At 37.5% G+C, this 18,242-nt stretch overlaps 1 protein-coding gene across 20 annotated transcripts in view; it reads right to left on the bottom strand.

Moving 5' to 3' along the window:
• LOC127577657 (mucin-13-like) overlaps positions 1 to 18,242 on the bottom strand; it is an 88,955-nt gene that overhangs the window by 50,504 nt on the left and 20,209 nt on the right. For 6 of the 20 annotated variants that reach the window (XM_052029094.1, XM_052029111.1, XM_052029029.1 and 3 more), the window contains exons 7-9: positions 3,774 to 3,797; positions 2,151 to 2,174; positions 661 to 684 (exon numbers count right to left, since the gene is read on the bottom strand). In XM_052029094.1, coding sequence (XP_051885054.1) covers positions 661 to 684; positions 2,151 to 2,174; positions 3,774 to 3,797 — 72 coding nt within the window. Of the gene's footprint in view, positions 1 to 660; positions 685 to 2,150; positions 2,175 to 3,773; positions 3,798 to 4,254; positions 4,279 to 7,393; positions 7,418 to 10,532; positions 10,557 to 13,671; positions 13,696 to 16,810; positions 16,835 to 18,242 lie in introns of all 20 variants that reach the window. The other 14 variants (XM_052029130.1, XM_052029049.1, XM_052029140.1 and 11 more) reach the window with 5 other exon arrangements.

Genomic DNA, 18,242 nt, shown 5'->3' with positions numbered 1-18,242 from the left:
GTTGGATCTCACTATTATTCCATTAAGAAGCTGTCCTTTACCAGTGTGTGCCCATTTACTGTTCATTCGCTATGAATTTCACTTGCATCAAATCTTGCTTCAAGCTGTTGATGCCATAAATCCACGTTACAAAGCAACATTGCCATGTTACATCACAATGAAAATTTATTTCTCCCACCAGTGGTCCCTTCAGTGGCATTGACTGTAAAAGAGATTTTTGTTCAATTTAGTTGAAGCTATCCGAAAGCTAGCATTATCTACATCTTTATCTCAATGTCTGTCCTTGTGATTCAATAGTTTTTCTTTGGATTGTCAATATATGCCATAATTGCTTTAGTGGCCTGCTCAATAACTAAACACTGCGTAAAGATATTTAGTATTAATATTTGATCGAGAGAAATCAGAGTAGTTACTTTAGTGACCCTTGGTATGTGGGATAGAGAACATTCTGGGCATCTGATATATTCAGCATGCCAGGAAAAGAATATTCCTTATCCCGTGAAAAGATGGCAATTCCAATGTGACTGCAAACCTTGGTAATGTATGTAAACTGAGTATTATGGACAGACATCAAATTTCTTCCCAGAAAAAGGCAAAGTAGTTCAATAAATTCCTTCTATTTTCATGACTAAGATCAGAATGGAAAGGTTCAGATCATACCTGTTGTGATTGGTGACATCGTAGCTGTAAAAGAGAATGTTATAAAATATGAAATAAACTATCAAATGCACAGTTTCCCATGATGATGCGATTGTGCCAAATGCAGCACCGTTCTCAGTTAATGGCGCTGTTTTTGTAAAGGGTCTCATACGTACAAATTGTACACCACAGTGAAGATTCCGTCTCCTCCAATGCATACTGGATGGCAGCAATGTTTTAACTAAATTGCCCTTCTAGAAATTTAAACCTCATCTCTCTCATGCTCATCATGACCTTTCAAGAAAAGCTGATTACATTATTCACCATCTGGCAAATTGAAAGCTTTGAAATTCAGCTGTCAGGTCACTTTTTGCTGTACTGGAGATCAACGGATAAAAAAAAGTGGTATTGCTAGGTACTATGGTAATGACTTAACAGACTGGCACAACTTGTTCAATGATCCATCACCCCATCCATTTGGATCTCACTATTGCTCCACTAAGAAGCTATCCTTTACCAGTGTGCGCCCATACACTGCTCCTTCACTATCAATTTCACTTGAGTCAATCAGGATAGATATTTTGCTTCAATCTGTGAATGCTGTAAATCTGTGTTACAAAGCAACATTACCAAATTACTTGCTTCAGAAATGACTTTAGGACCCAAATGTCACAAGAAAATTCACCATTCCCTTAATAATATGATATTTTGACAGCATTTGATTTCATACCCTGACACTCTTCTATGGATCTGCTGATCGGAGCATCTTCACAATACTTCCTGTCAGGGACAATCCCATGCTCAAACAGCAGTCAACAGCTGACGCAAAAAAATATTAGTCTATCAAAAATAACTGATTGGGGATAAAATTATGGAATAGTTCTTCCTGATTGCTTGTTACATTCATTCTTAACTGTAAACTTTCCACTTCCCAAGGGATCAGTGCTGAAGTAGAGAGTGATGGGAAAGTTATTGGGGGTCAGTTTTAAACAACATGCAGAAGTGAGAAAGAAAGAGAAAATGAAATTTTTCTTTCTTTCTAATCTCCTTTCCAATCTATAATATACGTATGTGTCTTCAGCATTTCGAATGAGTTTAGGACCAAACATTGACAAAGTTACCTGAGTATTGATATTTGGTCTAGAATATTGCATGCAATTCAAACTCGTGGTCTTTGACAAGTGGAAGCAAGAACTTTCTGGGCCTCGGGAGTATTGAGCTTCACTGCAAAAGAATATTCCTCATCCCTTGTAAAGAAAGAAGTCAGACCTGACTGCAAAGATGTCTTCTGTGAGTGAATGGAATATTACTTGCAAATTTTTGCACTGCTTCTCTGAAGAAGCCATAGCAGGTAAATAAATTCATTCTATTATCACAGCCCACCTTGTAACATTCAGAATTCATATGATAAAATATTTTGACATGCTAAGTTCAAGCAACTTAATTTCCAATGATCAGTGACCATTTCTGTGCATCATGTAACAATCACAATGAAAATTTCATGCTCCTACCTGTTGCATTTTCAGTGGCATTGCCTGGAAAAGAGATTGATATACAAGTTAGTTGAAGCTGTCCAATAGCTAGCATTATCTAAACCTTTATCTCAATGCTGGTCCTGGTGATTTAACAGATTTTCCTTCCCCTTCAATATCTGTCATGATTGCTAAAGTGGTCTGCTCAATTACTGCACTCTGACTGAGGATATTTAGTGTTAATACTTGATCTACAAGAATCTGAGTATTAACTTTCAGGTTAGATCTGTTGATTCAAGCTGTAGAAGTCTTAGATCTGTGTTAAAAAACAACATTGCCAAAATCCCAACTTGAGAAATGACATTAGGATCTAAAGATTAACAAGCAAGTTCATCATTCCCTTTAAGTAAACAACATTTTGATTGCATTTGATTTCATATCCTGCAACACTTCTATGAAGTTTTTGATGGGATTGTCTCAACATGACTTCATATCAGGGACAATCCCCTGATAAAACAAACTGATACCAAAAATTTCTCTCCATCACAAATAACTGATTGGGTAAATAATTACGGAATAATTCTTCCCTATTGTTTGTTACATTCCTCCTTAAGTGTAAAGTTTCTGCTTCCAAAGGCAGTGGCCAAAAACTAGTATTTTTTAGTTTGTTAAAAGTATGGGTGTCAGTAGTAAACAACATCCAGAAGAGAAAATTGAAGAGGAATTTGGCATTTTTAGTTTCCTTTCTTACCTTTTTCAATCTGTGATATATGTGTCTTCAGCATGACGAGCAAATTTAGTACCCGAATATTGACGAACTTACATTGGTATTGATATTGGTCTGAAAAATTCCATAGTATTCAAATTTATGGATATTGGCATGTGGGAGAGAGTACATTCTGGGTTTCAGAATAATGAACTTTCCAGCAAAGGAATATTACTTTTCCCTTTTTAAGAACCAAATTCAGACCTGACTGCAAAGATTGCTGCTGTGCATGATCAGAGTATTACTGACAAAGTTCAACACAACTTCTCTGAAGAGTCCAAAGGATGTGTGGAAGACAATGAGGAGGGAGCTCTAATGAAAAAGGGTCACTCGCTCTTTCTCTACTGGTAAGCTGCTTGAACCTGCTCGTGAAGCTTAGCAACTCCTTATCAGCTAAGCTGAGCTTCAAGGCCACAAGAACAGGGTTGTTTGTGACTGTCTGTTAAAGATCTGTTAACCTGCCTAGGACCACTGGTTGCATGAGCTGGTCAAGCATACCCAAATATGGGTATGCCAGTGCAGTAGGTGGAAACCCACTGGAGAACAATGTACTTAAGTTTGTTAGCATCCTGTATTCCTTAAGTAGGGCCACATGCAGGGAAGAGCAGCACTGAATGTTTACTCCTCCATGTACCCCCTACTCCCGCTAGTGTAAAACTAATAAAGCATTGATCGTACGTTCTTTGGTTCTGCTGTTGTCTGATTCATTACAGAGTGCAGGTCGACTTTGACAGAGGCACAAATATTCCTTCTATTCTCACAGCCTGTCTTGTAACGTTGTGAATTCTTAAGAGATAATAGCTTGAAATACCAAGTTTAACCAACTTAATTTCTAATGATCAATGGCCATTTCTGTGCATCATGTCACAATCACAATGAAAATGTATTTCCCCTACCTGTTGTCCCTTCAGTGGCGTTGACTGTAAAAGAGATTTTTGTACAATTTAGTTGAAGCTATTGGAAGATGGCATTATCTACATCTTCACCTCAATGTCTGTCCTTGTGATTCAACAGTTTTTCTTTGGATTTTCAATATATGCCATAATTGCTTTAGTGGCCTGCTCAATAATTCAACACTGCGTAAAGATATTTAGTATTCATATGTGATCGAGAGAAATCAGAGTATTTACTTTACGGACCTTGGGATATGGAACAGAGAGCATTCTGGGCATCTGATATATTCAGCATGCCAGGAAAAGAATATTCCTCATCCAATGCAAAAATGACAATTCCAATGTGACTGCAAACCTTGGTAATGTGTGTGAACTGAGTATTATGGACAGACATCAGCATGCTTTCTCAGAAAAAGGCAAAATAGTTCAATAAATTTCTTCTATTTTCATGGTCAAGATCAGAATGGAAAGGTTCAGTTCATACCTGTTGTGATTGGTGATATCGTAGCTGTAAAAGAGAATGTTATAAAATATGAAATGAAACAATCAAATGCACAGTTTCCCGTGATGATGTGATTGTGCCAAATGCAGCACCATTCTCAGTTAATGGCGCTGTTTTTGTAAAGTGTCTCATACATACAAATTGTACACCAGAGTGAAGATTCCATCTCCTCCAAATTGCCCTTCTAGCGATTTAAACCTCATCTCTCTCATGCTGATCATAACCTTTCAAGAACAGCTGAATACATTATTCACAATCTGGCAAATTGAAAGCTTTGAAAATTGGCTGTCAGTTCACTTTTGGCTGTACTGCAAATCAAATGATTAAAAAAAAAGTAGAATTGCCAGGTACTGTGGAAATGGCTTTGCAGATTCACAAAACTTGTTCAATGATCCATCAGCCAATCCATTTGCATCTCACCACTGCTTCACTATGAAGTTATTTTTTACCAGTGTGTGCCCAAACACTGTTCCTTCGCTATGAATTTCACATGTATCAAGCAGGATAGATATTTTGCATCAAGCTGTTGATGCCATAAATCTGTGTACAGAAGCAAAATAGCCAAATTACTTGCTTGAGAAATGACATTAGGACCCAAACGTTAACAAGCAAATTCATCATTCTCTTAATCATATGATACTTTGACTGCATTTGATTTCATAGCCTTCCACTCTTCTATGGATTTGCTGTTGGGACCATCTTCACAAAGCTTCCTATCAGAGACAATCCTGTGCTCAAACAGCAGTCAACAACTGATGCCAAAAAACATCAGTCTATCAAATATAACTGATTGGGAACAATATTATGGAATGGTTGTTCCTGATTGCTTGTTACATTCTTTCATAACTGTGAAGTTTCCACTTCCCAAGGGATCAGTGCCGAAGAAGTAGAGAGTGATGGGAAAGTTTTTGGGGGCTCAGTTTGAAACAACATGCAGAAGTGAGAAAGAAAGAGAAATTTGGCATATTTCTTTTGTTTTCATCTCCTTTCCAATCTATGATATATATTTGTCTTCAGCGTGTCAAATGAGTTTAGGACCCAAACATTGACAAAGGTACATGAGTATTGATATTTGGTCTAGAATATGGCATGCAATTCAAACTCGTGGTCTTTGACAAGTGGAAGCAAGAACTTTCTGGGCCTCGGGAGTATTGAGCTTCACTGCAAAAGAATATTCCTCATCCCTTGTAAAGGAAGAAGTCAGACTCGACTGCAAAGATCTCTTCTGTGAGTGAATGGAATATTACTTGCAAATTTGAGCACCTCTTCTCTGAAGAAGCCATAGCAGGCAAATAAATTCATAGTATTATCACAGCCCATCTTGTAAAATTCCAAATTAATATGATAAAATATTTTGACATGTCAAGTACAATCAACTGAATTTCTAATGATCAATGACCATTTCTGTGCATCATGTAACAATCACAATGAAAATTTCATGCTCCTACCTGTTGCATTTTCAGTGGCATTGCCTGGAAAAGAGATTGATATACAATTTAGTTGAAGCTATCCCATAGCTAGCATTATCTAAATCTTTATCTCAATGCCGAACCTGGTGATCTAACAGGTTTTCCTTCCCCTTTTCAATATCTGCCATGATTGCTAAAGTGGCCTGCTCTATTACTGCACTCCGACTGAGGATACTTAGTGTTATGTTAATATTTGATCTACAAGAATCTGAGTATTTACTTTCCTGGCCTTTTATATGTGAAACAGAGAACATTCTGGACATGTGGTATATTCAGCATCCCAGCAAAACTGTGGTAATGCTTGGCAGATTGGCAGACTTGTTCAATGACCTAGCTCCAGATCCACTTGGATCTAACTATCCCTCCATTAAGTATCTATGAAGTAAGAGTGTGTGTCCATTCACTCCTCTTTCACCATGAATTCACCTGTACCAATCAGCTTAGAACTGTTGATTCAAGCTGTGGATGTCATAGATCCGTGTTACAAAGCAACATTGCCAAAATACCTACTTGAGAAATGACATTAGGATCCAAAGATTAACAAGCAAATTCATCATTCACTTTCTGAAAACAACATTTTGATTGCATTTGATTTCATATCCTGCAACGCTACTATGAAGCTATTAATGGGACTGTCTCAACATGACTTCATATCAGTGACAATCCCCTGCTCAAGCAAACTGATACCAAAAATTTCCTTCCATTACAAATAACCGATTGGGTAAATAAGTATGGAATAATTCTTCCCTATCGTTTGCTACATTCCTCCTTAAGTGTAACGTTCCCGCTTCCAAAGGCAGTAGACAAACACTAGTATTTTTTAGCTTGTTAAAATTATGGGAGTTGGATGTTAACAACATCCAGAAGTGAAAATTGAAGAGGAATTTGGCATTTTTAGTTTCCGTCCTGATCCTTTTTTAATCTGTGATATATGTGGCTTCAGCATGTTGAGCAAGTTTAGTCCCCGAATATTAAAAGACTTCAATGATCATTGACATAGGTCTTTAAAATTCCATAGTATTCAAATTCGTGGATATTGGCATGTGGAAGGAGTACATTCTGGGTTTCGGAAAACTTGAAATACCAAGTCCATGCAACTTAATTTCTAATGATCAATGGCCATTTCTGTGCATCATGTCACAATCACAATGAAAGTTTATTTCTCCTACCTGTTGTCCCTTCAGTGGCATTTACTGTAAAAGAGATTTTTGTACGATTTAGTTAAAGCTATCTAAAAGCTAGCATTATCTACATCTTCATCTCAATGTCTGTACTTGGGATTCAACAGTTTTTCTTTGGATTTTCAATATATGCCATAATGGCTTCAGTGGCCTGCTCGATAACTGAACACTGCGTAAATATATTCGGTATTAATACTTGATCGAGTGAAATCAGAGTATTTACTTTAGTGGCCCTCGGTACGTGGAATAGAGAACGTTCTGGGCTTCTGATATATTCAGCATGTCAGGAAAAGAATATTCCTCATCCCATGCAAAGATGGCAATTCCAATGTGACTGCAAACCTTGGTAATGTATGTGAACTGAGTATTATGGACAGACATCAGCATTTCCTCCCAGAAAAAGGCAAAGTACTTCAATAAATTCTTTCTATTTTCATGGTCAGGATCAGAATGGAAAGGTTCAGCACATACCTGTTGTGATTGGTGATATCGTAGCTGTAAAAGAGAACGTTATAAAATATGAAATGAAACTATCAAATGCAGAGTTTCCCATGATGATGTGATTGTGCCAAATGCAGCACCGTTCTCAGTTAATGGCGCTGTATTTGTAAAGTGTCTCATACGTACAAATTGTACACCAGAGTGAAGATTCCATCTCCTCCAAATTGCCCTTCTAGCGATTTAAACCTCATCTCTCTCATGCTGATCATAACCTTGCAAGATCAGCTGATTACATTATTCACCATATGGCAAACTGAAAGCTTTGAAAATCGGCAGTCAGCTCACTTTTTGCTGTACTGGAAATCAGCTGATTAAAAAAAAAGTAGAATTGCTAGGTACTTTGATATTGGCTTTGCAGATTGGCACAACTTGTTCAATGATCCATCAGCAGATCCTTTTGGATCTCACTATTGCTCTGCTAAGAAGCTATCCTTTACCAGTGTGTGCCCATACACTATTCCTTCGCTGTGAATTTCATATATATCAAGCAGGATAGATATTTTGTTTCAAGCTGTTGATGCCATAACTCTGTGTTACAAAGCAAAATTGCCAAACTACTTGGTTGAGAAATGATGTTAGGACCCAAACATTAACAAGCAAATTCACCATTCCCTTAATTGTATGATATTTTGACTGAATTTGATTTCATACTCCGCCACTCTTCTATGGATTTGCTGATGGGAGCATCTTCACAATACTTCCTGTCAGGGACAATCCCATGCTCAAACAGCAGTCAACAACTGATGCCAAACGACTTCAGTCAGTCAAAAATAACTGACTGGGGACAAAATTATGGAATGGTTGTTCCTGATTGCTTGTTACATTCTTTCATAACTGTGAAGTTTCCACTTCCCAAGGGATCAGTGCCGAAGAAGTAGAGAGTGATGGGAAAGTTTTTGGGGGCTCAGTTTGAAACAACATGCAGAAGTGAGAAAGAAAGAGAAATTTGGCATATTTCTTTTGTTTTCATCTCCTTTCCAATCTATGATATATATTTGTCTTCAGCGTGTCAAATGAGTTTAGGACCCAAACATTGACAAAGGTACATGAGTATTGATATTTGGTCTAGAATATGGCATGCAATTCAAACTCGTGGTCTTTGACAAGTGGAAGCAAGAACTTTCTGGGCCTCGGGAGTATTGAGCTTCACTGCAAAAGAATATTCCTCATCCCTTGTAAAGGAAGAAGTCAGACTCGACTGCAAAGATCTCTTCTGTGAGTGAATGGAATATTACTTGCAAATTTGAGCACTGCTTCTCTGAAGAAGCCATAGCAGGCAAATAAATTCATAGTATTATCACAGCCCATCTTGTAAAATTCCAAATTAATATGATAAAATATTTTGACATGTCAAGTACAGTCAACTGAATTTCTAATGATCAATGACCATTTCTGTGCATCATGTAACAATCACAATGAAAATTTCATGCTCCTACCTGTTGCATTTTCAGTGGCATTGCCTGGAAAAGAGATTGATATACAATTTAGTTGAAGCTATCCCATAGCTAGCATTATCTAAATCTTTATCTCAATGCCGAACCTGGTGATCTAACAGGTTTTCCTTCCCCTTTTCAATATCTGCCATGATTGCTAAAGTGGCCTGCTCTATTACTGCACTCCGACTGAGGATACTTAGTGTTATGTTAATATTTGATCTACAAGAATCTGAGTATTTACTTTCCTGGCCTTTTATATGTGAAACAGAGAACATTCTGGACATGTGGTATATTCAGCATCCCAGCAAAACTGTGGTAATGCTTGGCAGATTGGCAGACTTGTTCAATGACCTAGCTCCAGATCCACTTGGATCTAACTATCCCTCCATTAAGTATCTATGAAGTAAGAGTGTGTGTCCATTCACTCCTCTTTCACCATGAATTCACCTGTACCAATCAGCTTAGAACTGTTGATTCAAGCTGTGGATGTCATAGATCCGTGTTACAAAGCAACATTGCCAAAATACCTACTTGAGAAATGACATTAGGATCCAAAGATTAACAAGCAAATTCATCATTCACTTTCTGAAAACAACATTTTGATTGCATTTGATTTCATATCCTGCAACGCTACTATGAAGCTATTAATGGGACTGTCTCAACATGACTTCATATCAGTGACAATCCCCTGCTCAAGCAAACTGATACCAAAAATTTCCTTCCATTACAAATAACCGATTGGGTAAATAAGTATGGAATAATTCTTCCCTATCGTTTGCTACATTCCTCCTTAAGTGTAACGTTCCCGCTTCCAAAGGCAGTAGACAAACACTAGTATTTTTTAGCTTGTTAAAATTATGGGAGTTGGATGTTAACAACATCCAGAAGTGAAAATTGAAGAGGAATTTGGCATTTTTAGTTTCCGTCCTGATCCTTTTTTAATCTGTGATATATGTGGCTTCAGCATGTTGAGCAAGTTTAGTCCCCGAATATTAAAAGACTTCAATGATCATTGACATAGGTCTTTAAAATTCCATAGTATTCAAATTCGTGGATATTGGCATGTGGAAGGAGTACATTCTGGGTTTCGGAAAACTTGAAATACCAAGTCCATGCAACTTAATTTCTAATGATCAATGGCCATTTCTGTGCATCATGTCACAATCACAATGAAAGTTTATTTCTCCTACCTGTTGTCCCTTCAGTGGCATTTACTGTAAAAGAGATTTTTGTACGATTTAGTTAAAGCTATCTAAAAGCTAGCATTATCTACATCTTCATCTCAATGTCTGTACTTGGGATTCAACAGTTTTTCTTTGGATTTTCAATATATGCCATAATGGCTTCAGTGGCCTGCTCGATAACTGAACACTGCGTAAATATATTCGGTATTAATACTTGATCGAGTGAAATCAGAGTATTTACTTTAGTGGCCCTCGGTACGTGGAATAGAGAACGTTCTGGGCTTCTGATATATTCAGCATGTCAGGAAAAGAATATTCCTCATCCCATGCAAAGATGGCAATTCCAATGTGACTGCAAACCTTGGTAATGTATGTGAACTGAGTATTATGGACAGACATCAGCATTTCCTCCCAGAAAAAGGCAAAGTACTTCAATAAATTCTTTCTATTTTCATGGTCAGGATCAGAATGGAAAGGTTCAGCACATACCTGTTGTGATTGGTGATATCGTAGCTGTAAAAGAGAACGTTATAAAATATGAAATGAAACTATCAAATGCAGAGTTTCCCATGATGATGTGATTGTGCCAAATGCAGCACCGTTCTCAGTTAATGGCGCTGTATTTGTAAAGTGTCTCATACGTACAAATTGTACACCAGAGTGAAGATTCCATCTCCTCCAAATTGCCCTTCTAGCGATTTAAACCTCATCTCTCTCATGCTGATCATAACCTTGCAAGATCAGCTGATTACATTATTCACCATATGGCAAATTGAAAGCTTTGAAAATCGGCAGTCAGCTCACTTTTTGCTGTACTGGAAATCAGCTGATTAAAAAAAAAGTAGAATTGCTAGGTACTTTGATATTGGCTTTGCAGATTGGCACAACTTGTTCAATGATCCATCAGCAGATCCTTTTGGATCTCACTATTGCTCTGCTAAGAAGCTATCCTTTACCAGTGTGTGCCCATACACTATTCCTTCGCTGTGAATTTCATATATATCAAGCAGGATAGATATTTTGTTTCAAGCTGTTGATGCCATAACTCTGTGTTACAAAGCAAAATTGCCAAACTACTTGGTTGAGAAATGATGTTAGGACCCAAACATTAACAAGCAAATTCACCATTCCCTTAATTGTATGATATTTTGACTGAATTTGATTTCATACTCCGCCACTCTTCTATGGATTTGCTGATGGGAGCATCTTCACAATACTTCCTGTCAGGGACAATCCCATGCTCAAACAGCAGTCAACAACTGATGCCAAACGACTTCAGTCAGTCAAAAATAACTGACTGGGGACAAAATTATGGAATGGTTGTTCCTGATTGCTTGTTACATTCTTTCATAACTGTGAAGTTTCCACTTCCCAAGGGATCAGTGCCGAAGAAGTAGAGAGTGATGGGAAAGTTTTTGGGGGCTCAGTTTGAAACAACATGCAGAAGTGAGAAAGAAAGAGAAATTTGGCATATTTCTTTTGTTTTCATCTCCTTTCCAATCTATGATATATATTTGTCTTCAGCGTGTCAAATGAGTTTAGGACCCAAACATTGACAAAGGTACATGAGTATTGATATTTGGTCTAGAATATGGCATGCAATTCAAACTCGTGGTCTTTGACAAGTGGAAGCAAGAACTTTCTGGGCCTCGGGAGTATTGAGCTTCACTGCAAAAGAATATTCCTCATCCCTTGTAAAGGAAGAAGTCAGACTCGACTGCAAAGATCTCTTCTGTGAGTGAATGGAATATTACTTGCAAATTTGAGCACTGCTTCTCTGAAGAAGCCATAGCAGGCAAATAAATTCATAGTATTATCACAGCCCATCTTGTAAAATTCCAAATTAATATGATAAAATATTTTGACATGTCAAGTACAGTCAACTGAATTTCTAATGATCAATGACCATTTCTGTGCATCATGTAACAATCACAATGAAAATTTCATGCTCCTACCTGTTGCATTTTCAGTGGCATTGCCTGGAAAAGAGATTGATATACAATTTAGTTGAAGCTATCCCATAGCTAGCATTATCTAAATCTTTATCTCAATGCCGAACCTGGTGATCTAACAGGTTTTCCTTCCCCTTTTCAATATCTGCCATGATTGCTAAAGTGGCCTGCTCTATTACTGCACTCCGACTGAGGATACTTAGTGTTATGTTAATATTTGATCTACAAGAATCTGAGTATTTACTTTCCTGGCCTTTTATATGTGAAACAGAGAACATTCTGGACATGTGGTATATTCAGCATCCCAGCAAAACTGTGGTAATGCTTGGCAGATTGGCAGACTTGTTCAATGACCTAGCTCCAGATCCACTTGGATCTAACTATCCCTCCATTAAGTATCTATGAAGTAAGAGTGTGTGTCCATTCACTCCTCTTTCACCATGAATTCACCTGTACCAATCAGCTTAGAACTGTTGATTCAAGCTGTGGATGTCATAGATCCGTGTTACAAAGCAACATTGCCAAAATACCTACTTGAGAAATGACATTAGGATCCAAAGATTAACAAGCAAATTCATCATTCACTTTCTGAAAACAACATTTTGATTGCATTTGATTTCATATCCTGCAACGCTACTATGAAGCTATTAATGGGACTGTCTCAACATGACTTCATATCAGTGACAATCCCCTGCTCAAGCAAACTGATACCAAAAATTTCCTTCCATTACAAATAACCGATTGGGTAAATAAGTATGGAATAATTCTTCCCTATCGTTTGCTACATTCCTCCTTAAGTGTAACGTTCCCGCTTCCAAAGGCAGTAGACAAACACTAGTATTTTTTAGCTTGTTAAAATTATGGGAGTTGGATGTTAACAACATCCAGAAGTGAAAATTGAAGAGGAATTTGGCATTTTTAGTTTCCGTCCTGATCCTTTTTTAATCTGTGATATATGTGGCTTCAGCATGTTGAGCAAGTTTAGTCCCCGAATATTAAAAGACTTCAATGATCATTGACATAGGTCTTTAAAATTCCATAGTATTCAAATTCGTGGATATTGGCATGTGGAAGGAGTACATTCTGGGTTTCGGAAAACTTGAAATACCAAGTCCATGCAACTTAATTTCTAATGATCAATGGCCATTTCTGTGCATCATGTCACAATCACAATGAAAGTTTATTTCTCCTACCTGTTGTCCCTTCAGTGGCATTTACTGTAAAAGAGATTTTTGTACGATTTAGTTAAAGCTATCTAAAAGCTAGCATTATCTACATCTTCATCTCAATGTCTGTACTTGGGATTCAACAGTTTTTCTTTGGATTTTCAATATATGCCATAATGGCTTCAGTGGCCTGCTCGATAACTGAACACTGCGTAAATATATTCGGTATTAATACTTGATCGAGTGAAATCAGAGTATTTACTTTAGTGGCCCTCGGTACGTGGAATAGAGAACGTTCTGGGCTTCTGATATATTCAGCATGTCAGGAAAAGAATATTCCTCATCCCATGCAAAGATGGCAATTCCAATGTGACTGCAAACCTTGGTAATGTATGTGAACTGAGTATTATGGACAGACATCAGCATTTCCTCCCAGAAAAAGGCAAAGTACTTCAATAAATTCTTTCTATTTTCATGGTCAGGATCAGAATGGAAAGGTTCAGCACATACCTGTTGTGATTGGTGATATCGTAGCTGTAAAAGAGAACGTTATAAAATATGAAATGAAACTATCAAATGCAGAGTTTCCCATGATGATGTGATTGTGCCAAATGCAGCACCGTTCTCAGTTAATGGCGCTGTATTTGTAAAGTGTCTCATACGTACAAATTGTACACCAGAGTGAAGATTCCATCTCCTCCAAATTGCCCTTCTAGCGATTTAAACCTCATCTCTCTCATGCTGATCATAACCTTGCAAGATCAGCTGATTACATTATTCACCATATGGCAAATTGAAAGCTTTGAAAATCGGCAGTCAGCTCACTTTTTGCTGTACTGGAAATCAGCTGATTAAAAAAAAAGTAGAATTGCTAGGTACTTTGATATTGGCTTTGCAGATTGGCACAACTTGTTCAATGATCCATCAGCAGATCCTTTTGGATCTCACTATTGCTCTGCTAAGAAGCTATCCTTTACCAGTGTGTGCCCATACACTATTCCTTCGCTGTGAATTTCATATATATCAAGCAGGATAGATATTTTGTTTCAAGCTGTTGATGCCATAACTCTGTGTTACAAAGCAAAATTGCCAAACTACTTGGTTGAGAAATGATGTTAGGACCCAAACATTAACAAGCAAATTCACCATTCCCTTAATTGTATGATATTTTGACTGAATTTGATTTCATACTCCGCCACTCTTCTATGGATTTGCTGATGGGAGCATCTTCACAATACTTCCTGTCAGGGACAATCCCATGCTCAAACAGCAGTCAACAACTGATGCCAAACGACTTCAGTCAGTCAAAAATAACTGACTGGGGACAAAATTATGGAATGGTTGTTCCTGATTGCTTGTTACATTCTTTCATAACTGTGAAGTTTCCACTTCCCAAGGGATCAGTGCCGAAGAAGTAGAGAGTGATGGGAAAGTTTTTGGGGGCTCAGTTTGAAACAACATGCAGAAGTGAGAAAGAAAGAGAAATTTGGCATATTTCTTTTGTTTTCATCTCCTTTCCAATCTATGATATATATTTGTCTTCAGCGTGTCAAATGAGTTTAGGACCCAAACATTGACAAAGGTACATGAGTATTGATATTTGGTCTAGAATATGGCATGCAATTCAAACTCGTGGTCTTTGACAAGTGGAAGCAAGAACTTTCTGGGCCTCGGGAGTATTGAGCTTCACTGCAAAAGAATATTCCTCATCCCTTGTAAAGGAAGAAGTCAGACTCGACTGCAAAGATCTCTTCTGTGAGTGAATGGAATATTACTTGCAAATTTGAGCACTGCTTCTCTGAAGAAGCCATAGCAGGCAAATAAATTCATAGTATTATCACAGCCCATCTTGTAAAATTCCAAATTAATATGATAAAATATTTTGACATGTCAAGTACAGTCAACTGAATTTCTAATGATCAATGACCATTTCTGTGCATCATGTAACAATCACAATGAAAATTTCATGCTCCTACCTGTTGCATTTTCAGTGGCATTGCCTGGAAAAGAGATTGATATACAATTTAGTTGAAGCTATCCCATAGCTAGCATTATCTAAATCTTTATCTCAATGCCGAACCTGGTGATCTAACAGGTTTTCCTTCCCCTTTTCAATATCTGCCATGATTGCTAAAGTGGCCTGCTCTATTACTGCACTCCGACTGAGGATACTTAGTGTTATGTTAATATTTGATCTACAAGAATCTGAGTATTTACTTTCCTGGCCTTTTATATGTGAAACAGAGAACATTCTGGACATGTGGTATATTCAGCATCCCAGCAAAACTGTGGTAATGCTTGGCAGATTGGCAGACTTGTTCAATGACCTAGCTCCAGATCCACTTGGATCTAACTATCCCTCCATTAAGTATCTATGAAGTAAGAGTGTGTGTCCATTCACTCCTCTTTCACCATGAATTCACCTGTACCAATCAGCTTAGAACTGTTGATTCAAGCTGTGGATGTCATAGATCCGTGTTACAAAGCAACATTGCCAAAATACCTACTTGAGAAATGACATTAGGATCCAAAGATTAACAAGCAAATTCATCATTCACTTTCTGAAAACAACATTTTGATTGCATTTGATTTCATATCCTGCAACGCTACTATGAAGCTATTAATGGGACTGTCTCAACATGACTTCATATCAGTGACAATCCCCTGCTCAAGCAAACTGATACCAAAAATTTCCTTCCATTACAAATAACCGATTGGGTAAATAAGTATGGAATAATTCTTCCCTATCGTTTGCTACATTCCTCCTTAAGTGTAACGTTCCCGCTTCCAAAGGCAGTAGACAAACACTAGTATTTTTTAGCTTGTTAAAATTATGGGAGTTGGATGTTAACAACATCCAGAAGTGAAAATTGAAGAGGAATTTGGCATTTTTAGTTTCCGTCCTGATCCTTTTTTAATCTGTGATATATGTGCCTTCAGCATGTTGAGCAAGTTTAGTCCCCGAATATTAAAAGACTTCAATGATCATTGACATAGGTCTTTAAAATTCCATAGTATTCAAATTCGTGGATATTGGCATGTGGAAGGAGTACATTCTGGGTTTCGGAAAACTTGAAATACCAAGTCCATGCAACTTAATTTCTAATGATCAATGGCCATTTCTGTGCATCATGTCACAATCACAATGAAAGTTTATTTCTCCTACCTGTTGTCCCTTCAGTGGCATTTACTGTAAAAGAGATTTTTGTACGATTTAGTTAAAGCTATCTAAAAGCTAGCATTATCTACATCTTCATCTCAATGTCTGTACTTGGGATTCAACAGTTTTTCTTTGGATTTTCAATATATGCCATAATGGCTTCAGTGGCCTGCTCGATAACTGAACACTGCGTAAATATATTCGGTATTAATACTTGATCGAGTGAAATCAGAGTATTTACTTTAGTGGCCCTCGGTACGTGGAATAGAGAACGTTCTGGGCTTCTGATATATTCAGCATGTCAGGAAAAGAATATTCCTCATCCCATGCAAAGATGGCAATTCCAATGTGACTGCAAACCTTGGTAATGTATGTGAACTGAGTATTATGGACAGACATCAGCATTTCCTCCCAGAAAAAGGCAAAGTACTTCAATAAATTCTTTCTATTTTCATGGTCAGGATCAGAATGGAAAGGTTCAGCACATACCTGTTGTGATTGGTGATATCGTAGCTGTAAAAGAGAACGTTATAAAATATGAAATGAAACTATCAAATGCAGAGTTTCCCATGATGATGTGATTGTGCCAAATGCAGCACCGTTCTCAGTTAATGGCGCTGTATTTGTAAAGTGTCTCATACGTACAAATTGTACACCAGAGTGAAGATTCCATCTCCTCCAAATTGCCCTTCTAGCGATTTAAACCTCATCTCTCTCATGCTGATCATAACCTTGCAAGATCAGCTGATTACATTATTCACCATATGGCAAATTGAAAGCTTTGAAAATCGGCAGTCAGCTCACTTTTTGCTGTACTGGAAATCAGCTGATTAAAAAAAAAGTAGAATTGCTAGGTACTTTGATATTGGCTTTGCAGATTGGCACAACTTGTTCAATGATCCATCAGCAGATCCTTTTGGATCTCACTATTGCTCTGCTAAGAAGCTATCCTTTACCAGTGTGTGCCCATACACTATTCCTTCGCTGTGAATTTCATATATATCAAGCAGGATAGATATTTTGTTTCAAGCTGTTGATGCCATAACTCTGTGTTACAAAGCAAAATTGCCAAACTACTTGGTTGAGAAATGATGTTAGGACCCAAACATTAACAAGCAAATTCACCATTCCCTTAATTGTATGATATTTTGACTGAATTTGATTTCATACTCCGCCACTCTTCTATGGATTTGCTGATGGGAGCATCTTCACAATACTTCCTGTCAGGGACAATCCCATGCTCAAACAGCAGTCAACAACTGATGCCAAACGACTTCAGTCAGTCAAAAATAACTGACTGGGGACAAAATTATGGAATGGTTGTTCCTGATTGCTTGTTACATTCTTTCATAACTGTGAAGTTTCCACTTCCCAAGGGATCAGTGCCGAAGAAGTAGAGAGTGATGGGAAAGTTTTTGGGGGCTCAGTTTGAAACAACATGCAGAAGTGAGAAAGAAAGAGAAATTTGGCATATTTCTTTTGTTTTCATCTCCTTTCCAATCTATGATATATATTTGTCTTCAGCGTGTCAAATGAGTTTAGGACCCAAACATTGACAAAGGTACATGAGTATTGATATTTGGTCTAGAATATGGCATGCAATTCAAACTCGTGGTCTTTGACAAGTGGAAGCAAGAACTTTCTGGGCCTCGGGAGTATTGAGCTTCACTGCAAAAGAATATTCCTCATCCCTTGTAAAGGAAGAAGTCAGACTCGACTGCAAAGATCTCTTCTGTGAGTGAATGGAATATTACTTGCAAATTTGAGCACTGCTTCTCTGAAGAAGCCATAGCAGGCAAATAAATTCATAGTATTATCACAGCCCATCTTGTAAAATTCCAAATTAATATGATAAAATATTTTGACATGTCAAGTACAGTCAACTGAATTTCTAATGATCAATGACCATTTCTGTGCATCA

Source organism: Pristis pectinata, chromosome 1, assembly GCF_009764475.1.
Source record: "Pristis pectinata isolate sPriPec2 chromosome 1, sPriPec2.1.pri, whole genome shotgun sequence".
Classification (NCBI taxonomy): Eukaryota; Metazoa; Chordata; class Chondrichthyes; order Rhinopristiformes; family Pristidae; genus Pristis; species Pristis pectinata.
Note: the sequence above shows the minus strand (reverse complement) of the source record. Positions and strands in the feature narration are given on the sequence as shown.